This window comes from Phyllostomus discolor, chromosome 13 (genome assembly GCF_004126475.2).
Source record: "Phyllostomus discolor isolate MPI-MPIP mPhyDis1 chromosome 13, mPhyDis1.pri.v3, whole genome shotgun sequence".
NCBI classification, from domain to species: Eukaryota; Metazoa; Chordata; class Mammalia; order Chiroptera; family Phyllostomidae; genus Phyllostomus; species Phyllostomus discolor.
This window is the reverse complement of record NC_040915.2, coordinates 33,921,169-33,946,651: the sequence shown is the minus strand read 5'-3', so window position 1 is coordinate 33,946,651 and position 25,483 is coordinate 33,921,169. Positions and strand designations below refer to the sequence as shown.

At 46.6% G+C, this 25,483-nt stretch overlaps 1 protein-coding gene across 1 annotated transcript in view; it reads left to right on the top strand.

Annotated features, from left to right (window-relative positions):
* The window catches only part of SLIT3 (slit guidance ligand 3), a 518,212-nt gene that overhangs the window by 46,572 nt on the left and 446,157 nt on the right, over positions 1–25,483 (top strand). Inside the window, exon 3 of the mRNA XM_028528159.2 lies at positions 1,280–1,351. Within this exon, the coding sequence (XP_028383960.1) occupies positions 1,280–1,351 (72 nt within the window). The remainder of the gene's footprint in view (positions 1–1,279; positions 1,352–25,483) is intronic.

Below are 25,483 nucleotides of genomic sequence, written 5' to 3'. Positions count from 1 at the left end.
AAAATACCCCCTTCACTGTAATAGTCTAAGTGAGACATTTCATGTGACCTAGACTAGTCTTTTCCTTCATGTAAAATGAAGGATGCACTGTAGTTCTAAGTCACCTTTGGTTTTTCATCCCTTAGCTGTTAGCAGGTGGCTGCTGTCGAAGCAACTGGGTGAGGGCTGGGAGTATGATGATGAACAGAAGTTCTTACCCTCTCGGTCGTTATCCATAGTAAGAAAGATGGACTTGAACATAAACACAAAGGCCCAAGTGTTGAGCCTAAGAAGCTCGCAGGATTATGGACCATCCGAGGTATCAGAGGTGGAGGGCTGTCATGGGAGGGATCTTTCTGGATGGAGAACTGAGCCCCCTCAAGCCTGCTCTGCCTCCCTGCTGCCTTCCCTCCAGGGGCTCGGGGTGCCTCTCTGCCGGCGAATCCGGAGGAGCCCGGGCCCTTCCTAAACTCCACCCCCCAGACAAGCACACTTCAGTCGGAACTGCACCTCCGCTGAGTCCCGTGCCGCCACCGGGGTCAGCCTTGGATGGAAACTATGCAGTTTCATTGCTTCCCTTCCCGACCATCCAGCTAATCCATTTTAAGCTGCCATTTAAAAAAAAAAATTAGGGAAACAAACGTTTCATTGTATGCCCAATTCCTAGGAAGTGCCACATGCACGGACTGAACTCTCTTCCGCAGAATGTTGAGGGTTTTAATCACCTGCGTCGAAGACTTTGTAGATCAGCAGAGCCTGTGGCTGGGGAGCCCTAGCTTTCGTGACCATCACCCCCGGGTGGGGAGCAGGCGGGCACTGGGAACGGGATTCCCGGCACCAGGCTGCTTTTCCTTCGTCACAGGCGGCCGTCTGGCAATAGCTTCACCTTTCCAGTCGATGACCCAGAGACAGCCGGGCAGGCCCTTCCCAGTGAAGCCTTTCGGCAGCTTTGCGGGAAGAGGTGCTGACTCCATGTGTAGTTTCCTGTAAGAAGCAGCTTCTACCTCTTCCTTCTCTGTGCAACTCCCTGCAGTGCTCGGGGGGACATTTGCTGAGAACATTCCTAAAATAGAGGCACAGAAACCAATCTGTCAGGTAGAAGTGTGCAGGCGGCGAAACCCTGGTTACCGTGATACCAAGCCGGGATGGGAGTTATCTTGCCCCACCATTCTCATCCCAGCTGGGGGGGCCCCAAGGGTTGTGGGAGGGGCCGAATGGCCATGCCTGCTTGGCATGAAGCCTAGTGTGGGGATGCCTGAGCCCCTCTCATCCCTGACCCGTGCTGCTTCTGTGGTTCTAGACATCTGGAAGACAACCAGGTCAGCGTCATTGAGAGAGGTGCCTTCCAGGATCTGAAGCAGCTGGAGCGATTGTAAGTACAGCACAGCCTCCTTTCTTGAAAAGTCTTTTTTCTCCTCCTTCTTCTTCTCCTTCTTCCTTTTTTTGTTGTAAATTGGCTTCATTGCAACTTTGCTTTAAAAAAACAGCCTGCAATGTTTAATAAAACGTTTGCTATTTTATTTAAAGCACATTAGATGCGTGTTACAGAGACACTGAGATTCACATAAACACTTTTCCTTTAAAAGATGCTAGAATTGGCATCTGGGGTTTGTTTTTCTTCTTTTCAGCCTTAAGCTCTCTCTTGGTGTTTGTATGTGGGGTTGGTCCTGGCCCGGGCCTCAGCCTTCACTTTCGGGGAGGAAGGAAGCCCACAGTTAGCTCCCTGTCATGGAAACCAGCTTCAGACACTCCCTGCTCCTCTGCATGGGGAGTGTGCTCCCGCACCAGGCCCCCTGCATGCTCCCCTGTGCCTCTCTGCCCCATCCTCATGGGAGAGGAAGGGCAGCAAGTGGGCAAAGCCCTTGGAGTGCCTGTACCTCTGAGTGCACGTCAGCCTGTGTCAGGAAGCCCACACGTTTCCATGAGAGAATATGCTGACAGTGGTTTAAAAAATAGGCCGCTGTTCCGACTCTATCAGAAGGAGAGAAGAAAAGGGGCAAGATGGGAGATGGATGGAGCCCCCATTTGTTTTGTTGATTAATGCTTTTGCAGAAAAGCTTTGGGTCACTTTGATGAGGGGAGCTGCTCAGATGGTTAAGTGGGCAGCTTCACCTTTCTTCAGTTAATCACATCTGGCAGCTCATAACATCTGGATATTTGCTTTCTGCCCTCTGAGCGGGGATTGTCCCCGAGAGCACTTAGTCATGCCGGTGGGCGTCTCTCTCTCATGCTTCCCTCTGCGTCCCGGTTGACCTGACATCTCAGCCTCCCTCTCCTGCATTCGAGTCCGAGGGCCTGTGACAGCTCACTGCTCTGCCAGCTTACCTAGAAGGATGTTCCACACGGGCCGATCTCTGTCATCGACAGGGACGGGCTCACGTAGGGTGGAGGGCCTGCCACCGACTTGTCAGCTCTGTGGTTGCTCGTCCGGGACAACATGGGGATGGGAAGGGAAGTTCCCCAGCAAAATCCTTTACTCTCCCTCTGCTGTGTAGATGGTCTCAGTCACCGCTCTTCTGCAGGGTCGAAGGTCAGCATATGTTCTGCTGCTGTTGGTTTGAAAATATGACATTTATTTCTTGTGAGGGAAAACAGTTGTAAAAGTAATGAATGTTGCCTCTGTGGACACTTTTGTTTTTAAGTTTTCTTAAAACTTAAATTCTTCCCATTTAAACGTAGGGGAAAAACACAAGTATTTTTTGGACTTGGTTTCTTTCTACGAAATATTCGACATTTCTGTGGAAGGATAAACAATACAGTCCTTAGTGAAAAGGCCACCTCTTGCTTAGTGCTCTGATTAGAAGGGTAAATACATTTCCAATTCATTAATTTCATGGTTGTTGGAAGGGAACTAATTGAGTACCTTGGATATGCTAGGAACTGTGCCAGTGTTTTATATGCTGTTATTTTATCCCCACAAAATTCCTGTGAGGTGTTATTGCCCTCATTCTGCAGATGAAGAAACAGAGGCCCAGGGAGATGGAGCCAAAGAGTTGTCGGGGGGGAGCCAAGATTCGGAGCCACATCTGTCCACCATCAAAGCCCACGTCCTCTCATCCTTCCGGGCTGCGGACGGTAGATGAAGTGTGGTCTTTAGCAATGGCCCCGCAAATGGCCTCCCCCGCACCCATTGCGCTCCAGGGAGTATCAGTGAAATGTTCTGGCTTTTGGCTTGGTGATCATGGCTGAAATTCCGAGTGTATCCGGGGGACTGAGGAGATTGCACTTGCAGGGAGAACCTGTCTTTCTCTCCTTTGCCTTATTAGGAGGGTGAGGCTAGCTCCGGTGCTAGGTAAACCCTCAAATCTCATGGCTTAACCCTGTGGAAGTTTGCTTCTTATTCATATCAAACCCAGTAAGGGAATCCCAGCTGCCGGGTCTCTGTTCTCCGAGGGGACTCTCAGAAACATGGGTTCCTGCCCCTCCTCAGCTCTGCCATCTCCAAATGTTGCCTTTTAAAGTACCGATGTCTGTCTGCATCAAGCCAATAGAAGGGAAAACAGCATGAAGGACTGCACATGGGCGAGACCCACAAGGAGAACATGTCGCTCCCACTCTTACACACCTTGGGCTGGAGCTCAGTGGAGGTTGGGGAGGTAGCTGAGTGCTATGCCCAGAGACTAGAGGAGACAGGCTTAGTGAACAGTTAACCAGTCACTGACTTACATTGCAAGCAAACTGAAAAAGCCCTTGGTCAGGAAGAACAGCAGTACAGGCAGCTGACTGGTATGCACAGCTGGTAGGCACCTCATTTAAGTCCTTTCAGTGTCAACAAGAGGGAGTGTGTGTGTGTGTGTGTGTGAGACATCATCCTGACTGGTGTTAACCTGGAAGTGGTTATTCAGTCTGTCCCCCAAAAGGGCTGGGAGCTATAGAATAGGAAAATACAATGTATTGGGTTGGCCAAAAGTTTGTTTGGTTTTGTCTGTAAGATGGCTCTAGTAGCCCTTCATTATCTTTAACTTCATTTGAAACAGCTTTGCTAGATTGCATTGTGACAGCTGTCACATCAGTGTGCATTTAAAAAAACTTATCAAAATTGGTGAATTTTTGTGTAGCCATTTCAATATTGAAGATGGAAGGAAATACACAACATTTTTGGCATATTATGCTTTATTATTTCAAAAAAAGGTAAAAACACAACTGAAATGCAAAAAAAGATTTGGTCAGGGTATGGAAAAGGGGCTGTGGCTGAAGAAATGTGTCAAAGGTGGTTTGCGAAGTTGCGTACTGGAGCTTTCTCACCGGATGATGCTCTACAGTCAGGTAGACCAATTGAAGTCGATAGCTATCAAAATGAGACATTAATTGAGAACAGTCAACGTTCTACCATGCAGGAGATAGCCGAGATACTCAAAATATGCAAATCAATAAAGTTATTGGTGAAGATGAAAAGTGTCTTTTTTTTACAGAAAGAACTAACCGGACTTTTTGGCCAACCCAGTATTTACTGCTAACAACTGAAGGAGCGGATGGCTGGCTGGTGGGGCCCTGTCTAGCTCTCAGTCCTGACACTGGTGTCAGGTCTGTGTCTGTGTATTTGGTAGTAGATTCATCGTTATTGGTCACACTCTGAAATACAAGCTGGAAATTATACGGGTTTTGACCATTCATTTCTTGTTTGTTCATTTTCATTCACAATGGTCATTATTGGTTTGACCTCTTGGGCTTTAATGGTAAAGGAAGACTGTTTTGTCCTGTAGGTCTCAACTCAGAAGCCTCTATCCTTCCATGACAGAATCCCTGCTCCCGACTCAGTTAGGTGTCCTTCCTCTCATAGCACGTGATCATCCCCGTCACAGCACTTACCACACCATGTTTTAATTCCCCATCTGCCTGGTTGTCTTTCCCCAAAACTCTGAGCATGTTGAGGTCGGCCATCACATTCCATTTAGCTCTTAATCTCAAAGCCCAACTCAAGGCGTCATGGTAAGTCCTTATGGAATATTTATCCAATACTTTTTTAATACCAGTTTTTGTTTTATACCAGTGGTTCTAGATTGGCACCAGTTTTTCCCTCGAGAGGACACTTGACACTGTCTGGAGATATTTTTGGTTGTTACAACTGGAGGAGGCTACTGGCATGTAATGGGTAGAGGTCAAGAATGTGGCTAATCATCCTACAATGCACAGGACAGTGCTCACAGGACTGGATCATCCAGTCCAAAGTGTTACCGATGTGAAGGCGGAGGAGCTCTACTCTTTACCTGCTACGTGCCAGACAGCCTCTTAGGCACTTGATGTTTGTCCTCTGGTTTAATCTGACCAGCAATATTATGAAATGAGAATTACCATATCCCTGATGCGACTGAGTATAAAGTCAAAGCACTGCTTACAAAGTATTGCTGCTGAATACGTTCACTCCAAATCAAATGTTGCTAGATCTCAGGTTTGGTTTCCCAGAAGTGGGCAGAACAGAGGGATTAGTTAAATGAGAGTGAAAGGAAATGCATCCTGCAGGCGGGGCATTTGATAAGGTCACTGCCTCCATCCCTTCAAAAAGAATGTCGCAAAAGGCACCACACATGAAGGTTGGCGTGGCCCTGTTGACGATAGATAAAACTGTCTTTAAAACAAGAAGTGTTATTGGAGATAAAGAGGAATGTTTCATAATGATAAAGGGGTAAAGGCACACACAAAGCAAATTTGGACAAAGGAACCAGCTGTAGAATAAACATTCTTTTCAAATGCATATGAAACTTTTATCAAATGCTGGTTTGGAAAGCAGGTCTCAATAAATATCTGAGGATAGAAATCATGAATTATTGTCAAGAAGCCATTGAGAAGATGATAAATAGAAAATTTCAAAATATTTGCAAATTGAGTGATATACTTCTAAATAACCTCTGAGTCACACAATATATCACAGTAGAAATTTGAATATATATTTTTCTGAAATTTTAACAAACATACAATATATCACAATGTATGGATTACAGTCAAAGCCACATTCAGAGGAAAATATGTAGCCCTTTAGCTATATTATTCAATTTATGATATATATTATCTATAGTATAAATTAAAAAAGAAGTAAGGCTAAAATCTTGATGGACGTATGTATCTCAAGCTAGAAAAAGAACAAAATAGAAAAAAGGAAATTAGTAACAGTTGAAATATATGAAGTATAAATATGTATTTATATTAGAAAAACTCAAACTTTTACTTTTGAAATAATAAAATAATAAAAACTGACAAGACTGATCAGAAACCAAAAAAAAAAGAAGACCAAATTACTGATATGAGAGATAAAAGGTGGACATGACTCTGGACTTTATAAATATCAAAATGACAATTAGATCAAATTTTGGACAACTTTGTTTTAATGATGTTAAAGATTAAGTGAAATTGAAAATTGAAACAAGAAAGGAAAGAAAGTCTATACAGTTTTATATCTAGAAAAGAAATTAAATCTTTAATTAAAATATTCCACCAAGAATATCTAGGCTCAGATGCCTTCACCAACAAATTCTACCTAAATTTTAGGAAGTAAGTATCAAGTTAACATAAATTCTATAAAAAGAATGGATATTTGCTACTTCAATGGCATAACTCTTATAACAAAACTCAACAAGGATGCCTCAAGAAAAAATATAAACCAACATATTTCATAAATATTTTTATAGATTTCCTAACAAAATATTAGCAAAACTAGTTTGGTGATACATTAAAATGATGTATTACAACCAACTTGGCTTATTTGGGGAAGACAAACTTGGTTTAATATTTGAAATTCCTCCTTCCCAAATGAAAATACACCCAGCCACTAGGATAGCAGAACCCAAGACACAGGCAGCCTCTGCACTAAAACTAGTTGACAGTCAAGTCTCCCAGTAAATCCCCACCCCTACCAGAAGCAGGTGGGGGAGCACAGGGTGAGGTTATAAGACCACTGTGGGATCTCATCTGTGTGGGGAGAAGCAGAAGAAAGGCAACTGAAACTCGTAAGACTCCGAGAACAGGAGATCACTTAGATTACCGATACAGACTCCCTGGAACACACAGGGATCAGCCTGAGAAAAGCTGCCCGATTGGAAGGGAGATGATTGGATCCAGTTCATGGTAAGTACAAAGGCATGGTGATGTGATGAGGACTGTCAGTACTTGGAGTATGCTGGGCCCTATAAACTCTTCAAACTAACAAATACAAGGCCCTTTTTCAAAGAAAGGCCTAGCATTGTTAAGAAACTGCTGGGAGTAGTTGATCAGAACAGAAAAATAGTAGAAATAAAAAGAAAACTTCTTGATGAAAGTGTTAGAAATCACCAGCAGGGTCATAAATTAGACAATACAAGGCTGTGTTTTTCATTAGCTTGCAGGAAAAACCAAGAATGAGCTCTTGGCTCTTGAAGGTAAAAAGCTATCACTTTCTACCCCTCCCTCATAAAACGAGAAGGAATTTCTTTTATTTAGGAAATAAACAACCAAAAGGATTATGATGGATACTCATACAAAGTTTTTGTAAGAAAAATAAAAAGGAGTAAGAAACATAATAATCTCTATAGAACAATGAAAACATGTGAGAAAGAGGCACTACAAAACAGATGAAACCTATAATAGAAGAGTATGAAACTAACTGCACAAATTTAAGATCATATAAACTATAAAAGAGCAACATAAAGTATGAATTTGAAAGACTCAGAAATTAAATGATTAGAAAAAAAGTAGGATTTGAAAGGATGGGTGAAGGACTCAAGAAACAATTTAGAAATAAAAGAATCGTGCCAAAATAAATACTGCCAGTGCAACACCGAAGAAGTGCAAACTTGGAAGAATTACACTATCAAATTTCAGACCTACTGTCAACCTACAGTGGCCAAGACAGCATGGTGCTGGTGAGATGATGGGTGTGTAAATGAATGGAACACAATAGAGAACCCCAAAACAGACCCATTTAAATATTGTCAACTGATTTTTAACAGAGGTGCAAAGATAATGTGAAGACGATTCAAAGGAGAAAGAACAGTCTTTTCATAAATGATGCTGGGACAATTGGATGTTCGCATGTAAAAATAATTTGAAACTTTATTTCCTGTACAAAATTAAATTCAAAATGGATCATAGTTTTAAATGTAAAATGTAAAATTACATAACTTCTAGAAGAAGATATAAGAGAAAAATCTACATGACCTTCAATTTGGGGGTGAGTGTTTTGCTATAATACTAAAAACATGGATCATAAAAGAAAAAAATAATAAATTCATTAAAATTTAAAACTTCTGCTTTGCAAAAGGCACTTTGAGGAGAATGAAAAGACGAGCTACATACTAGAAGAAAATTTTTGCAAAACAAATCTGGTAAAGGACGTGTGTATAAAGAACTTACAAATTCAACAATAAGAAATCAAACCACCCTAGCCTCCAAAAGAAAAAAAAATGGGCAAAAGATTTAAACAAGCACTGGACCAAAGAAGATATAAATGGCAAATAAGTATATAAAAAAATTCTCAGTGTCATTTTCCATTTGGTTTATGCAAATTAGCAATGAGATACCACTGCGCACCTATTAGAATGACTAAAATGCTAAAAGCTGACATTACCAATTGCCCATGAGAAAGCAGAGTAACTCTCATTTATTACTGTTTAATCGTGTGAAATAGTACAGCCACTTTGGAAGGCAGTTCAGCAGTTCCTTACAGAGCTAAACACAGCCCCATATAATCCAGAGCGGTAGTTGCTCAGAGCTTGGGGAAAGAGAGGGCGTGGGGTGCTGACTGGGGGGAGCATGGGAGAGGGCGGGCTTTGAATGGTGAAACTAGTCCGTGGAAACTTGAAATGGCAGGTGTACGACATACGCATTTATCAGAACCCACAGAATTGTACAATGCAAAGAGCAAACCTTAATGCGTGCAGATTTTTTAAACTCTTTCGGAAGTTGGAGGATCCCAAGATGGAATGCAGACGGTGGTGGCGGCATGAGTCGGCCTCGAGGGAGGGGACGAGGGCAAAGCTAGGTGTGGAAGGAGTGCAGTCCGTGAGACTAAGAGCAGGATGAACAGCACGTAAGTGCCGCACTCCGGTGGGTGAGTCGTTTCCCACAGGGCCCAGGTTGGCAACTGCACGTGGATGTCACAGCTGGATTGCGGGTGGTGGATGGTGGGGACAGGCTTCTCCCCGTGACGTGGTGGTTACAGACGGCAGTGGAGAGCGCTCTGAGGTCCAAGTGGGGGTGGATCCGAGTCGGGCACATCAGTGTGAACACACATGGAGCCTACTGTGAGATACTTTCACGTCATGTAGATGGATTTATACACACAGACATTTATTGATACGTGAATATACATAGGTTTGTACACAAGCAAATGTTTTCTTGCTCTGTCAGCAGCAGGGCCCACAGGAAATAATGCTCTGCAGCGGCGAGCATCCTAGTGCCCAGACGGTGCTTTCTCACGCTACCCTTCGATAAAAAGGAGTGAAGGTATCTTAGAGAAATTGGCTGGGGCGTGAGAACTATTGTGCCAGAAAGAAAGTGCTCAAAAACAAACAAATAAATCAGACCCCACTAGGTTTCCAAACAGCCCACACTTATGAGGGCTTAGGAGCAAACTGGCAAAACTCCTAGTGCCAAAGCTGGAACAATTTGGGCCACAAAATAAATAAATTGGATTATAACCAAAGTGTAAAAGATATATCCATGAGTACAGCTCTAGCTGGTGTGGCTCGGTGGATTGAGCCTGCAACGTGTGAGATCACTGGTTCGATTCCCAGTCAGGGCACATGCCTGGGTTGTTGCCAGGTCCCCAGTCGGGGGTGGGGAGGGGCACGTGAGAGGCTACCACACACTGATGTTTCTATCCCTCTCTTTCTTCCTTTGTTCACCTCTCTAATAAGTAAGGTCTTTAAAAATATATATATCCTTGAGTCCATACTGATATAAATAAATAACTGAATAAATAAGTGGGGAGATGAGAAATCTCCCATGCAGAAGAATTCTAAGTAATTTATGTAGATGTTCTGCCCTCAAGGAGGTGGAGCATAACTCCCCAGTCCTTAGACTCGGGCTTTGCATAGTGACTTCCTCCTTGAGCGTGAAAAGAAAAGGGATGGGTGAGAATAGTATTGAATAAGTAGGGCACACGCTACCTCAGCCAGGTGACCAAGGCCAATATTCAAAGTGACGTCAGGTTGAAAGTGCATATCTTTGATGTGATGTACTGAAAACAGCTGTATACATCCATGATCTTCGTCCCAAAAATCCGTAACTCCAGTCTCAGGAGAAAGACATCAGACAGATCCCCACGGCCTGGAAAACACCTGAGAGTCCTCCTCAACACTGCCTAAGTCATCAAAAACAAGGAAAGTCGCAGACTGCCATGGCCAAGAAAGCGTAAGGAGGCATGATGACTAAATATAATGTGCCATCCTGGACAGTATCCTGAAACAGAAGAAAGACGTAGGTTAAAAACTGAAGGAACCTCAGTAAGGTATTGGTTTGCTATGGCAAATGCTCTATACTGTACTGTACTGCACTGCACTGTACCATACCATACTATACTATACTGTACTGTACTGTGCTGTACTATACTATGCTATACCATACTACTATGTTAATAATGGGGACAGTGGACGTGAGCTGTAGGACATCACTCTGCACCATCTTCCCAACTTTTATGCACATCTAAATCTATTCTAATACAGAAAGTTTTTTTTAAAAGTGATTGTGCCAAACTCTGCTTGAATTACAGATTCATGAGCAAAATAAATGTGACTGCTTCACACCAAAAATACATACATACATACTAATGGAGGTGGAATCCAAGAGCAAATAAATATACTGGGCAATGCTTTAAGAGAAATGGAAAATGGTGTGTGGTATATTTTAAAATCAATAAGAAATTAATATCCAGGTAAAAAAGATTCATGAGAAAGTAATAGACATGGAAATCAGTTGAAGAATTTATAACATAATATGACGCTCTGAGGAAGAAAACTAAAGTGATGGAACAGAACAAAACTAATAGTGATGAAAATTTCCTGAAATAAAAGACGATTTGAAGTTCCATGTTGAAAGGACACTGAATGCTTGGAAAAATAGACCCTGAAGGTACAAAATCAAAACATAGCCTAATAAAACTATTGACTTTTAAAGGGAAAAACCCATGAGCATTCATCCATCAGACACATAAAATGGAAAGAACATTAGATTTTGAGCATATTTTTGACACCAAAGCCAGAATACAATTGAATAACTTTTTAAGAAAATAAACTTCTCACAAATAACATGCGAACCAGAGCCACACAAGTATTCGGGTATAAAGACGACAGACTACAGTGAACAACTTGGGCATCATGGGCTCCGGGACCCCCCCCCCCCAACAACAAGTGTCGCACAGCCCAAAGCGCGGGGAGCCTTTGGCCTGGGGACAGAGATCGTCTGTGCTTTCAGAGGTCCCTGGAAGGTCGGAGGGGACCTGTGACTGAGCTTGGAATGTCCTGCGTAGAGTGGGAGAAGGGCTGGGCTCTCCGTGATGCTCCACACCTGCTCCCTTGCCCTACGCTGGCTAAACCGACAGTACTCCAAGAACTTAAAGGATGCGGAAACTCAGTACTGGAGGATTCTGGGTCCCTGCTAACATGCACGCGGCTATGACAGGAATAGGGCATAAACTTCTGTTATTTGAAACATAATAGTGTAATTCATCCCATCAACAGAATAAATGAGAAAAGCCTTTTTATCTTCATAAATAAAGAAAAAGTATTTAATACAACACTAATTCATGATTTAAAAGCATTTAAAGCAGGGGTGTCAAACTCATTTTCACCAGGGGCCACATCAGCCTCGGGGTTGCCTTCAAAGGGCCGAGTGTACTTTTAGGACTGTATCAATGTAACTACTCCTTAACTAGGGCCAAGGGGCTAGGCACTGCCATTGGGTAGAAACAAGGTACCAGGCCAGATAAAACGAGGTGGAGGGCCGGATTTGGCCCGCGGGCCTTGTGTCTGCCACCTGTGATTTAAAGAATTAAGAACAAAATAGAGCTTCTCTACATAAAACCTAAAACAAGCATCATAGTTAATGGTGAAATATCGAAAATGTTCCTCTTACGAGGTGCCTGGCATTGTGACTTCTGTTCAACATTGTATTAGAAGTCCTGGCCCTGAAATGACAGGAAAAAAAGGGAGGAAGGAAAGAGGGAAGGAAAGGAGGGAGGAAGGAAGGAAGGTGAAAGAGTAGGTATAAAGTTTGGAATAGAAGAAATAAATCATTTGCAGATGACATGACTGAGTGCATAGAAACTACAAAATACTCTACAGATAAGTTACCGGGATTCCTAAGTGAATTCTCAAGGCTACTGGACACAAGGTCAATAAACAAACAAAAAAAGAAACAAAAAAGCTTCTATATACCAGTGACTGTAAATGATGTTTACAGTCACACCAAAAACACCAGCTTCCCAGGAGTATGTCTGATGAAAGAGGCGCAAGGCCTTAACACAGAAGATGACAGACATCGCTGGGAGAAAGGAAAGGAGGCTCAAATATATGGATGCGGAGATGCGAAACTTGCATGGCTTGGGCGACTCAGTATCTCAAAGACATCAGTTCTCTCCAAATTGATATACAGAATCCAGTGAAATCCCAGTTGAAATGTTAACAGGTTGTTGTAGAAATTAAGATGATTCTCAAGTTTATACAGAAATGCAAATGGCTAAGAAGAACCAAGATAGTCTCGAAGACCCAGAGAGAAGACATGATTTGTAACCGAGGTGACACTGTGAAGGGGCTTGGAGCGGTTGATCTGCCGACGAGATTGCGACAGAGTGATGGACACGCATGTGGAAGGTAGTGACCTTGCCTGTCACCAACAGTCACTCACAAAAGCAGCCATAAATGGACTGTAGATTTACACACGAAAGATAAAATAATAGCTTTTAGGAAACAGCATAACGTATCTTCATGGTTTTGAGGTAGTTGATATTTCTTAAGATTCAGAAGGCGTTAAGAAAAAAATAATTTGGAATGCATTAAAATAAAATAACTTTTATTCATCAAAATACATCACCTGAGTGAAAAGGCATGTCACAGAGGGGGTGAACATATTGGCAGTGCATGTGACTGACGGTGGGCTTACATGGAGGATATACGTATATAGAACTCTTGCAGATCAATAAGAAAAAGACAAATGTCCTAGTAGAAAAATGGTTAAGGGTTTTGAACAGGCAATTTATAAAAGGGGACATCCAGATGACCAATGGTCATATGAAGATGCCCGGTGTGGCATTAGTCTTCAGAGAAATGTAAAATAAAATGACAGTGGCTTCCCCACATCCCCATCAGAATGGCTATGACCTAAAATGCGCTGGTGGCATGCGAAACAAACCACATTTATCACACACTCCTGTGGGACTCGTTGACACAGCTAGTCTGGGAAACTCTTCGGCAGAGTCAACTGGAGCTGAGCATACAAACAGCCCGTGACCCAGCCACTCCCCCCTTGGGGGTCTGCACCCCACAAACAGACGTCCACGAGATTGCTCCTCACAGCACTATTTGCAATAACCCCACACCGCAAACAAGCCAAATGCTCGTTGACATGAGAAAAAAAATTTTAGAAATGAAAACAACAACAGGAAAGCAAACTGCTACATATAACAACATGATAAATCTCAGAAACAGAACGACTAACAAAAACCACACAAACCCAGTTCCGCTTATATAATCTTCAAAACAGGCTGACCCAATCAATTACTTTAAAAGGCAGGTTGTTTTTGTCATTGTAGGGTTGTCAATAGAAGGTGGAATTAAGGGGTTTTTGAGGTGCATCACCATCTGTTTCTGGATATGGGCAGAGGTGTGTGGGTCTGTTCGCTGGGTGCAGAATGCTTCATGTTGATTTGTGTACTTTTCCATACATATTACATTTCAAAAAATAATTTATTTTAGAGACTTTAGAGATAGATACAGCAACCAGATTGAATGCATGGCTCTTAACTGAAGCCTGGTTTAAACAAATGAATGTATAAAATAAAATTTGGGGCCAAACAGAGAAGTATGAAAGTGGACTAGAAATCAGATAATGTTAAGAAATTAGTAATTTTGCTAAACGTAATAATGATGCTCTAGTTATATAAGTGAACTTCCTTACTGTTTTGAGATGCATGCTGAAGTATTTAGGGATCAAATGTTCTGGTATCTATAATTTCCTTTGAAATGGTTCTATGGAAGGAAGAAGGAAGGGAGGGAGGGAGGAAGGGAAGGAAGGAAGGAAGGAAGGAAGGAAGGAAGGAAGGAAGGGAGGGAGGGAAGGGGTAGGGAGGGAGGAAAAAAGAACAAGAAAGGAAAAGAAAAAGAAAAAGAAAAGGAAAAGCAATTGTTGAATCAGAGTGGTGAACATAAGAAAGCTCAAAACACATCTTTCCTTTTCTCTATGTTTGAATATTTTTTCATCGAAATTCTTTTTTTAATTTTTAAAGTTATTTTGTATCCTCCCTGTGTCCTTTTCACAAAGAAAAACAACAACTGACGCTTAGAAAGTTTAAGTAAGCTGCCATGCTGAGATTTGAATTCAGAACTCGTCAGAACCGAGGGCAACAACCCCCAGGGGCTGTGGGAGAGTGAAACACTGTATTGTCCGACTTCCTCACTTTGCAGACAAGGAAACAGGCTGGGGAGGGGTCTGACCTCCCTGCGACGTTACCGCAGGACGCAGCGTCTGAGGGGCTGAGCTGCCTTGGCATTAGCTCAGTTTTTCCAGAAAGCAGAACGCAATGGTGTCCTTAGCTGTGACCACAGTTCACATTTACCCTTTAATTAGATGTCAAGTAAGTAATTATATTATATATTTAAATGCATATGTGTGGCAAGTCTATATATATATATTTTTAAGTTATTGCAAGGGTTATTTTGTTCCTCAGCACATAGACCCCTGCTTGTCCCGCCCGCACTAACACGCGTTCTGTTCCTCGAGCGGATCATTGGGAGGCCAGACCCTCCAGCGGCCCATGAATGTGGCTTTTTCTTCATTCGGCCTCATTTGTATCAACATCAAAGCCTGACCATTGTTATTAACTCAGAATTACGGACAGTGTTTTCTTTGTGAAATTTATCGCCTGCGGTGTCTACGCTGAAATTACTCTAAGTCCATGATAAAAACCCCAGTGTCTGTGTGGGGGTATAAGCTGCCAACACCAGAAACACCACTGTTGACAGATTTTTGATTGGTTTATGTTATTATTCCTTATATTTAAAAAAAATAACTTCTATCTGGGCATGTATTTTCCATTGGTTCCTTAAGAATTATGAGACATAGCCCTGGCTAGCGTAGCTCAATGGATTGAGCACGGGCTGCGAACCAAAGCATCGCAGGTTCGATTCCCAGTCAGGGCATATGCCTGGGTTGCAGGCCACAGCCCCCAGCAACCGCACATTGATTTTTCTCTCTCTCTTTCTCCCTCCCTTCCCTCTCTAAAAATAAATAAATAAAAATTAAAAAAAAAAGAATTATGAGCCAGACTGAAAGGAAGCCGTAAAACTAGGGAAAAGTAAAAGCTGGAGAAAATTAAAAGCTGGAGAAGATTTTCTGCAGACACAGTCGGGGTGTAGACCTGCACCCATAGACCAGCCCGGTGGGTTCCCTCCCTCCAAGTTCTTCCTGCACCGGCTGCGTTAAAAGGACTAAGGCAGATGAGCAGGAAGTCACTGGGAGACATAGACCTAAAACCTGCAAGCTGTCCTGTAGTGGCAGACAGAGCTGCCTCCCTCCCCGGGGGGCCACACTCAGGGCTGTGCCTCTAGTGACCGCAGGAACTGAGGCAGAGAAAGGAGAAAGCGGAGTGGAATGGTAAGGCACATGAGCTCTTGCATCTTGACCTGCCCATCCACGTGGCTTGACTTGGGGCAAACTGACGAACCTCTCCTCGCCTCCGTTGCCTCATCTATAAAGCGTCTATATATGTAGCTCGTGGGGTTGTTGGGAAAGCTAAATGGCGTACATCTAGGATGGTGCCTGGCTCGTAGTAAGTGCTCAGAAGCATTTCACTGCAGCCCCTTCAGCAGAACAAGCGGGGTGGGCGGGGGGAGACTGCTATGGGTTCCTGGAGAATCTCTGAGACAGGGAGTTATTCAGGAAGGAGGCAGGAATAGCAAGGGCCACTCTCTAGAAGTTCCCACTGGCCCTTTGAGATGTTAATTTAGTTAGCGTGGCTGTGTGGCTGTTGAATATTAAGAACATGGACCCCAGAGTTAGGATGGGCCTGGATTTGCACCTCGGTAAATCTCATTTCACTCACCAGCCATGAGATCTTGGGCAACTTTCTTACTAGCTCTGAGTACCGTCTGTTCACTGGGGATGAACATGGTGGAGTGGAGTCGCCTTTTAAACAGAGGCTTGTTTCAGATGTCGGCACAAATGGTAAAAACGGAAACGTTGCAGCGTTATTGATGATTCTGTCTCCCATAAACAAGACACGTGGGGACCCTTTTCTACGGATGAGTACCACAGACCCTGGGATCCCGTCAACGGGGTGGGTGCCCACCGTGAGCGGCGCAGCAGGGCTGAGAAGGAGGGACGGGCAGCCTCCCACCTCCCACTCACCCTGTCACTTGGGAGCGCAGGCACGTTGAGCAGAACAAGTGGGAACCCTGCCCCTCACATGTCTCAAGGCCCTCCCCTTTCGAGTCTGCAGCCTGCCTACCTGCCGTGCACTCAGAGTGGAGTGCCCACAAGGCTCCTTCTCCCCACTTCCTGGGGCTCTCGTGGGGCATTCCACGGGAAGCACCGCCCCAGCGACCGCAGTTCTCTCTGTACTTGGCCATCTTCCCGAACGCCCCTTTAGGAGCAGTGGCCACGAGTGAGGACAGGTGGACAGTGCATTTGACCGTGCAGGCCGAGCAGCCTCACCTTCACCCACTGGCTCCTTCCATCTCTTAGGCCGCACACCCCCCAAACTGCCTTTCGGGCCTTGTCTTCCCATCACATGTTGTCAAAGCAGTATTTTTTTTATTAGAAAAACAAGTTTCTGGTGTTTTGTGTTTGATAGGAGCGAGGGCATTGTCAGAAAGTGTGTATCTACAAACATACTATAAAAGGTTTGTCTCCTGCATGCCTTGAAGAGCAAAAGAACTGACTCTTTAGCTTCCTTTTTCTCATTATCTTTCTTTACATCATTTTTTGATAGAAGGTAAAGAATATATGCAGGATCGACTTCATCATTTTAAGAAGACAAGGGGAATGGCTTTAAGCCTGGGAATATGTTGGCCAAGTCTGGGTCTCAGAATGCTTATGCCTCTCTCTCTCCCTCCCCCCCTCTCCTCCACCCTCTCTCTCAGTGTGTGTGTGTGGGGGGGGGGGGGGGCCTTCGGCTTCTCCAAGACGTGGAGGTTTGGAATAAAAATGGTAATTGACCTTTAACGAGAGAGCTGAAAGAACTGCTTCTGTATATTACATGGCTGTGAGCTGGATTTTAAATGTTTGATTAAGTTATTAGAGTGTTTTGCTTTGGCATAATGTGCTATAAATTCATGATTCCCAGCCAAAGCAGTTAGTCAGTGGAAAAGAATAAATTGTTTTGAGAGGTGCTTCAAAACCTGGATTTTATTCTCTTGGAAAGACAGGTTTTAAATAAATCATGTAATACAAATGAGAATTTCCATAATTAAGGTTCTAACTAGGAAGATCCCTAGGAGCTCCGGAGTGGTGAATGAAGGACTTTGCAGGTTGCTTTCATTTTCCTGCCTTTTCTGTTCCACTTTATGTCTTGAGCGTGCTGCTTTGTTTTGGGGGCCTGGAGACCCAACAGCACAAAACGGGCGCGCGTTAAATGTAAGTCGTTAAACAATTTACCTTGGAGACGCGAGTGCTGTGGGGAGACGGATACGCCGAACAAATGTATTTTAGAAGAACAGCTCCAGGACCCTTGGCTTTGTGGGGTGTTGGGTGGTTCGGGGCCCCATGTCATGGCTCAGAGAACTTCTGTTTGGTGGTCCTCATGTCTGCCACCCAGTAATCTCACTCCCTGGCGGCTTTGGCCTTTCCAGAGCACGTCCCCCTACATCCGTCACTTAGGAAATCTCTCTTAAATGGCAGCACCCCTCACTTGGGGGGGTCTTTCGGGCTCTTGGCCTCAGACCCGCTCCCCAAGATTCTTCCAGCTGTTTTCTCAAAGTCCCGTCGCCCCCCTCAGCCCCAGTAGACTCTCCTCCCGGGAGCACCTAAATAAATAAAATATAATTCAGTTCATGGGACTGGTTCTTCTACTGCTTTGTTTATGCGATATACGTGCATGCCGGAGAACTTTCTACTGCACGGTGTGCAAAAGCACCACCTGTAATCGATTCAGGGCAATTGCCGTCTCTCGACAAGCACACCATCGGGCCCTGCTGGGAGCCTGGGCGCACCCTGCGACGTCGTTTCTACGTGATCCAGTGAGCTCGTGCTGGGACCCGGCCCTTTGTAGCAGGCTGTGTAGAGGGCTACCCCAGCAGTGTTGCTAAAGCTGTGGTTGTCCTTGGAGACGAATTTAGCGACTAGGAGGCCAGGCCGTGTCCTCAGGCCGCCTCCCTGGACCCTCAGCTTCTCCACTGGGCAGCCGCACAGCCGCAGGCAAGCGCCTTAGTCTCTTGTCTGTACAAAGGGGTGACACGTACCTGCTCCGGAGTCGTCGAGAGGCTCGAGGGAAATAATGCATGCCTCGTGTCCAGCAAAGCACCCGACACAAAACCGAGCAACTGGTTAATACATATTCACTGTTAATTACATCACTTGCACCATGCTCGTGATCAGATTTAAGTGGCATAATTTAAAATTTAAAAATCTCTTCCAAGAATGGAAGCACGTATAAATTTGAAGGTGGACTCTCCAGCTGTTTGCTAACTCATAAATACCCAAGAATGTGCATCCTGTGCCCCAAACAGTATCCCACCTCCCCCATGCCTGCTGTTTACCCATGATCTTGTAAACCAGGGGTGTCAAACTCATTGTCACCGGGGACCACATCAGCCTCACGGTTGCCTTCAAAGGGCCGGATGTAATTTTAGGACTGTATCAATGTAAGTACTCCTTAACTAGGGGCAAGGAGCTTGGCGCTGCCACCGCATAGAAACAAGGTCCCAGGCCGGATAAAACAACGTGAGGTCCAGATTTGGCCCGTGGGCCTTGTGTTTGCCACCTGTGCTGTAGATGTTCTGTTGCCTGGGACCCAAGCGCGTCCCCACTTTCTGTAGGGTGGGGGCTGTGGTGACAGGACCGAAGGAGGCGGAGGGATGTAGGGAGTGTAGATAAGGCCATGGCCCCTCCCCCAGTCTCCGTGCCCATCCCATCAGGCACCCCCTGGTCTCACCACGTTGCAACTCCCCCTTCGGCATCCACACAGCAAGGTGTCAGAGAGAAGCTAGCCCTGGATGTCAGCAAAAGATGAAAATGAACCTCGCTTGAGTCTTTGAGCATCCTCAGACCCGGCATTGCCACCTCTGCAGGCTGTGACAAAGGGAGACAAGGGGCTGAGGAGAGCAGGCTGGTGTTTTTTATTTGGGCCTTCACCTCCCTTGGAATAACGAGGAGCACAGACCCGTATGAAACACCTCCTGGTCAGACACGGCGCTTGGTGCCCTACAGGCATGACCTGACTGTATCCTCTGAGCCCTGTCTCCCGCGAGGCAGGGATCGTGGCCAGTATCCAGAGCCGGGCACCGAGCCTCGGGGAGGGGGAGTCCCTGGGTTTCAGTCCCACAGAGCAGGGGACGGCACCTGGGACCAAAGGTTAGACCGAAGCAAGTGCTCCCGGTCTCTATGGGACTTTGGTTTTGCGCTGGTGACCAAGGAGGGGGAAGTGGTTATAAGGCTCCTTCATTTTCCATCCTAAAGGTGGGGACAGGGCAGGGAGAAAGCAGGAGCTCAGGAGGAGACCATCCTATCTCCCAAAGGCACACCCAGGTGAGCGATTGTCTCCCACCGAAGCCCAACCACCACGCTTGTCTCTAGTCCAGCCTGTAAGAGCTCCTGGGTTTCCCCAGCCCTGTGCCACCGGAGCCCCGCTGCCCAGCCGTGAGTGGTCAGCTGGCATGAGAGGGGATTCCACAGCCACCCTGCCGTAATCAGCGGGGACAGAGATGGCACTGGGAGTGCAGAGCCGGGAGGAAGGAGGGCGGGGCCGTTTTCTAATGATGGCCTCTCGCCTCTCCCCGTGTGACGTTCTGGTAGGACTCGGAGCCTGTGCCCGCCTCAGTCTGTGTTTACACATTCCGTAGTGCATGGACACGCGTGTCCCTCATTAGACTGTAAGCCCTGAGATGCAGGCCACGTGTTCGTGCCCAGCACAGCACCACTGGCACCTCACCCTGTGCCTGGCCGGAGCCCGTGCTGAAATGTTTGTCGTGTGTGCGCAGGCAGTGTCGTTGGTGACTCCAGTGTTCCGGAAACCCAGACCGAACACTGCTAGAGGTATGGCCAGATGTGAGGGCCCTAGGGTTACCACCCCTCACCGTGTTTCCTCCGGCCCCAGTGAGACAGGCTGTGCTGGGCTCTCCTTCCCTGGCCCCTCCACAATGGGAGTTCCAGCCACCTAGGCCTTCATGCCGAGGGCCCACCTGTTACAGCCGTTGCCTTGTGCGGCCATGCACCTATCCCAGTGAGGAGCGCCTTCGTGAAGCACCTTCTCCGGAACCACCTTCACCCGTCCCCAGGCTGCAGTGCGAGACCCGGCACATTGTAGGTGCTCTGGGAATACTTCTGTATGCTCAGCATCGTATCACTTTGAACATCCTTATTGGTAGCGATTCCTTTTCTTGAGGTAGATTTGATGTAAAATGGAATATACATTTTGAGTATTACATTACTTTTCAGAGTGTGCATTTTATTTAAAAAATGGGTAAACTCTTTGGAGCCAGGTTGAGTCATAAAAGTATGTTGATAAGCTGGACAAAGTCCTATCCTAGTAATTTCTGACACACCATCTAATTTCTGTAGTGATACCCTATCATGTACCTGGCATTTCGAATATTTCTTTATTTAATCTTTTCTGTAACCTTTGGAGTACTGAGTATTACAGCTTCCATTTCACCAGTATGGGAACTGAGGTCCAGAGAAGTGAAGTAATTGGAACCAAGTCTCATTGCAAGATGGGAAGGCAGCTCTCGTTACCTCCCAAGTGCCATTGCCTGGTCCTCCGCATCTTCTCAGCACCTCCGTGGTGGTCAAGATGAGATGTGTTTGCCAAGTCAAAAGCCTGCTTGTTCTGTGCACCCAGAGGACTGGCTCTGAGGGCGGCTCCAAAGGCGGGGGACGCACCCCTCAGCCCCCGCTCTCCTCTGCGGCCTCCGCCCCGCTCTCCTCGACATCTCTGTGGACGGCCTGGGCGACGCACACGCAGGCATCGCTACGGAGAGCATCTCCGAGCCAGCCCCCGGGGGGAAGAATCCCTCTTTGCTGGTTTTATTTTTCTTGGCTGATTTATTTGACAAGAACCCATTTTGCACATCATTTTGGAATTTCAAAATCTTCTCTATCTCCAAAGGTCTCTCTTAAACATCCAAAGAAGACATGAAAGAGAGGTTGTGTATGTTACTCCTTGTAGCTGCTGTCTAAGCCCTGAGCTCTGCCTTTTTACTCCATTTTCTGACCCTGAGGTCACACGGGTTGTAGAATGGGGGATGAGCCGAGCTGAGTTCTATCACACGGGGTCCGATTTGCACTGGTCGCTAAAGACACGTCTCTCTCATTGTTGTCTGCCCTGCCGGGACACCTGTATAGCTGACCCCGCAGAGGGAGAGCACACGAATTATTCACTCTCCATTCTCAAGCAGGCCTTCTCCAGTGACAGCAGGTGTTATAAGCAGCTGGCAGAAGGCAACCTTCCCGCTCTGGCTGGCTGCAGATTTGATCACTGTTGGTCTTGACACGGAGGTCCAGGAAGCCCCACTCCGAGGCCTTTCCCAGCCGTTCCAGGCCAGTGCTGCTGGGGCCAAGGCCTCGGCAACCAGTCACTCACAGAGGCATCCCTCTTCCTGGCCCACGGCATGTCAGAGGCAATGAAAACAGGCACTGAGCTTCCTCAAAGGGAACATACTCCATTTCAACATGTGTTTCAGTTGTGGGAAAAGCATGGGGGTGGGGCGTAGAGGGGGGACTTCAAGCAGAAATTACAGTTGCTTTTAGTAACCCACGCAGCTAAATGTATTAGGTCACAGTGCCCCTTTGAACGGTGGCATGGAATTGTCCATGCACAGTCCTGTGTCTTCGGTGAGAAGCAGACCTCCCCATTGGGTTTTGTTCATGTCCTTGTTGAGGGAACACCCGGGCCTTGCCCATTTTGTTTAAAACCAGTTTTGATCAAGGGTGGCCTGCGGGAGTTCACCAGGACCCTGGAGACACATAGCCAGTGACAATGGCCGAAGCACGGACATGCACCCATGTGGCTCGCCATGCACCCACCAGACTCTATGGGGAAGGTCTGGATCCCTCCTCCCGAAGACACCTGACGCAGAGCTCAGCATCATTTGTGCGAGCTCCACTCTCCCGAGTGCTCTGTGGTTCTGCTAGGACTCAGACGTGGCACAGCTGTGTCAGTTCCCTTAGACCCTTCCAACTGGACCAAGAAGTTTGGGGCCGAGATGTTTTGCCAGTGGCCTCCAAGTCTCAGGGTCTAGAAATCAGGGAAATCATTTGCTTAGATCCTGAAATATATATATTTTTTAAACACAATCCTGACAAGTTTGGTTAAGTGGCACCTGAGATCAGTTCAAATCAGCACACTGGTGTTGAGCACTTGCCGTGTGGGGGATTCCGTGTTAGTGTGGTGGGAAACAGACAGAGTTCAGGCACAACTGAGTCTGCTGGCTTCTCAGTGACAATTTCCCTTCCAATACACCACGGCGTGACAGATGTAACATTTCCATTTACATGGATTTTTTTTCTGCGTGATGTATATTAGATAAATAGTTCTTCCAATGCATGGCCTTATGAGTATTTTTGCTTAGAGTGAGGGTAAAGCAAGCATTTAAGTAAAATTTTAAAAAGGAGTTAATTTACAGAAATATGGTAATTAAATGATAATAGGAATAGTACCTAGGCCTGATAAGGTTTTCTGCACAAGATTAGAATATCAAAAGCCACTGTCCTGGCTGCACTTCGACTCGCAACCCCAAGGCAGCAAGTCAGTTTGTTATTCAGGGACCTAAGCCAAGGGCCTTTGAGCAGTTGACAATACCTGGTCATTAGCTTGCATGGCTCGCTGCCCGGCTGGGCCATAATGGGCTTTTGATGAAACTGCTCTCACACATGTCCTTGGGTACTTCCCATTGTCCACACCGCAGTACCATCGAGAGGGGAGCACGCCCTGCACCCTCGGCCCTCCGGATGCGGAGGAGACCAGGTGGGAAAACCAGACCTCCCATTAAACTTCGCACATCCGTCCCACTCTGCGTTAGTATTGGAGGGGGATGCTGGGCACATGGCGAAGCGTGGACACAGCACCGTGAGCTGATGGCAAAGGTCAGAGGAGGAGCGGAGGAAAAAGGCTCTCTTGACAGTGGGGGCTGCTGGTCTGATGTGCCACAGCTAGTGACGGCCCATCCCCGGCCACCGGGGCGGGGGATAAACCCTGCCACGCACGCCTCTGCGGGGCCTGAAACGCACTCAGACGTGCAGTGTTTCCGAGTGGAGCGAATAGACGAGCGTTGTCCTTCCAGCTCTGCGGCGGCTAATGCGTGGGCCCCCGATGCTGCTGTGAGTTAAGTGGCCTTTATGTTCCAGTTCTGGCAGCGCCGCACAGGGATATATTGTGTCCACGATTCCGCCCAGTTTGTTGGTGCTCACATAATGACAGCCTGTTGAACGGGAAGAAGCAGTGCGTAAACAAAACAGCCCCGGCCACAGGGGAAGCAATCATTTTCTGAGCCGTATTTGCTGAGTTAGTCATGAGATTGTCTTCCATCCGTATGAGTCAGGATTTTGACCCCTGATCTGTAGATAGGTTTGCTTTTCCTCTGGGAGTTCCAGAAGAGCTCCAGTCGGATCGCACGAGGAAATCAGGAACCGGCACCAAGGCGTCTTTGCCCGATAGAGAAAGTAAATTCTGGAGCCCTGGCCCCTCCCAGTGACTGGGGTGGGGGCGCTGGGTCTGGGGTCCAGGAGCCAGCACTCTACGGAAAAGCCTGAGGGCGCGTCCTGGGCAAATTCCTCTGTCCTAAGAAACCAGGTCAGCTGATTAAAATGAAGAGTGGGAGCTAGAAGCAGAGGCCGAGCGCAGGGTCGGGCCGCAGAAGGGGAGCAGTCGTGGGTGGCAGGGCTGAGGTGGATGCTGTGTGCTTGTCCTGAAGGGCGCTGCTCCTCGCCGTGGACATGCGCGAGCTGTGCCTGGGGGGAAGGGTTGGTCTGAAGAACCAGTCTGGCGTGGGCTCGTGATAGGATCGTGTTTCTCTCAACCAAGTCCACGTTTTCTGATTGTTACTACTGACTATGGTTGAAATTAAGAGTAGCAGGTACTGCATTCTTATGGTACAAAACTGTGAAGGGTTATTAGAAGTCAATAAAATATGTTTCTGCTTTACACGAGTTTGGGTTCCCCTTCCCAGATGTAGCCATCGTCTCATGTCTTTTGTATGCTTCCAGAAATCATTACTCTGTGTGAACCTGTGAGTGTGTGTGTGTACATGAGAGAGAGACAGAGAGAGAGATCTCACACAGCCGTCAGAGCTTCAGCCGCAGCTGGAGAAGATAACCGTTTCTTGGGTGTGGTTACAGATAGCCAGAAGGTCCCGTAGCCAAAAACATATCCCCAAGGCCTGCCACAGATCCAGTTTTTTCTAACCATTTGAAAATTATTTTTTTTAGATTTTAAAAATTATTAAGACTATTTTTAGATCAGTTTTAGGTTCGAAGCAAAATTGGGAGGCGGGTGCAGAGATTTCTCGTCCACCCCCGGTGCCCACGCACGGGCAGCCGCCCCCAGGATCAGCGGCCCCGGCGGAGTGCGTCATCCTTACAACCAGGGGACCTCCACTGACACGTCTTCATCACCCAGAGTCCGTAGTTTACGCTATCTTGTCTCCCTGGTGCTGTCCCTTCTATGGGTTGGGAGTTAGATTTATTTTTTAAAGCTCCACATTAAGACTCTTCTTGCCCTTGGCTGGGATCCGTCTGCCAGTGTGTGAATGAAGAGGGCCTGTTGGCAAGTGGGTTGGTTTCAGTATCTTATCCCCGCCTGTGGGGGCCTCGTCGGGGCACTGGCCACACAGGGCACTGCGGTGTCCACTGCAGCGTGGGGTCCCAGGGACAGGAAAGGGGCAGGATGAGAAAGCCACGCATGCAGCAGGATTTGGGGGTGAGAGCAACGCCATGTTCAAGGAGGGGAGCCAGGAGACACACCCGGAGAACTGGGGCTGGGACAGGAGCCCCCGGGCCCCTCGGATTGGCCGCCTGGTGTGTGAGTGAGCGGTCTGGGCTGAAGACGCAGGCCCGGGGCAGACATCAGAGGCTCCACAGGTGCCTCTGCATTGCCTCAGCACGCGCAGGGACATCGGGTCTCCGCCACCGGAGACTTCCTGACAACCGGAGGCCTCGAAAGGCTCCTGAG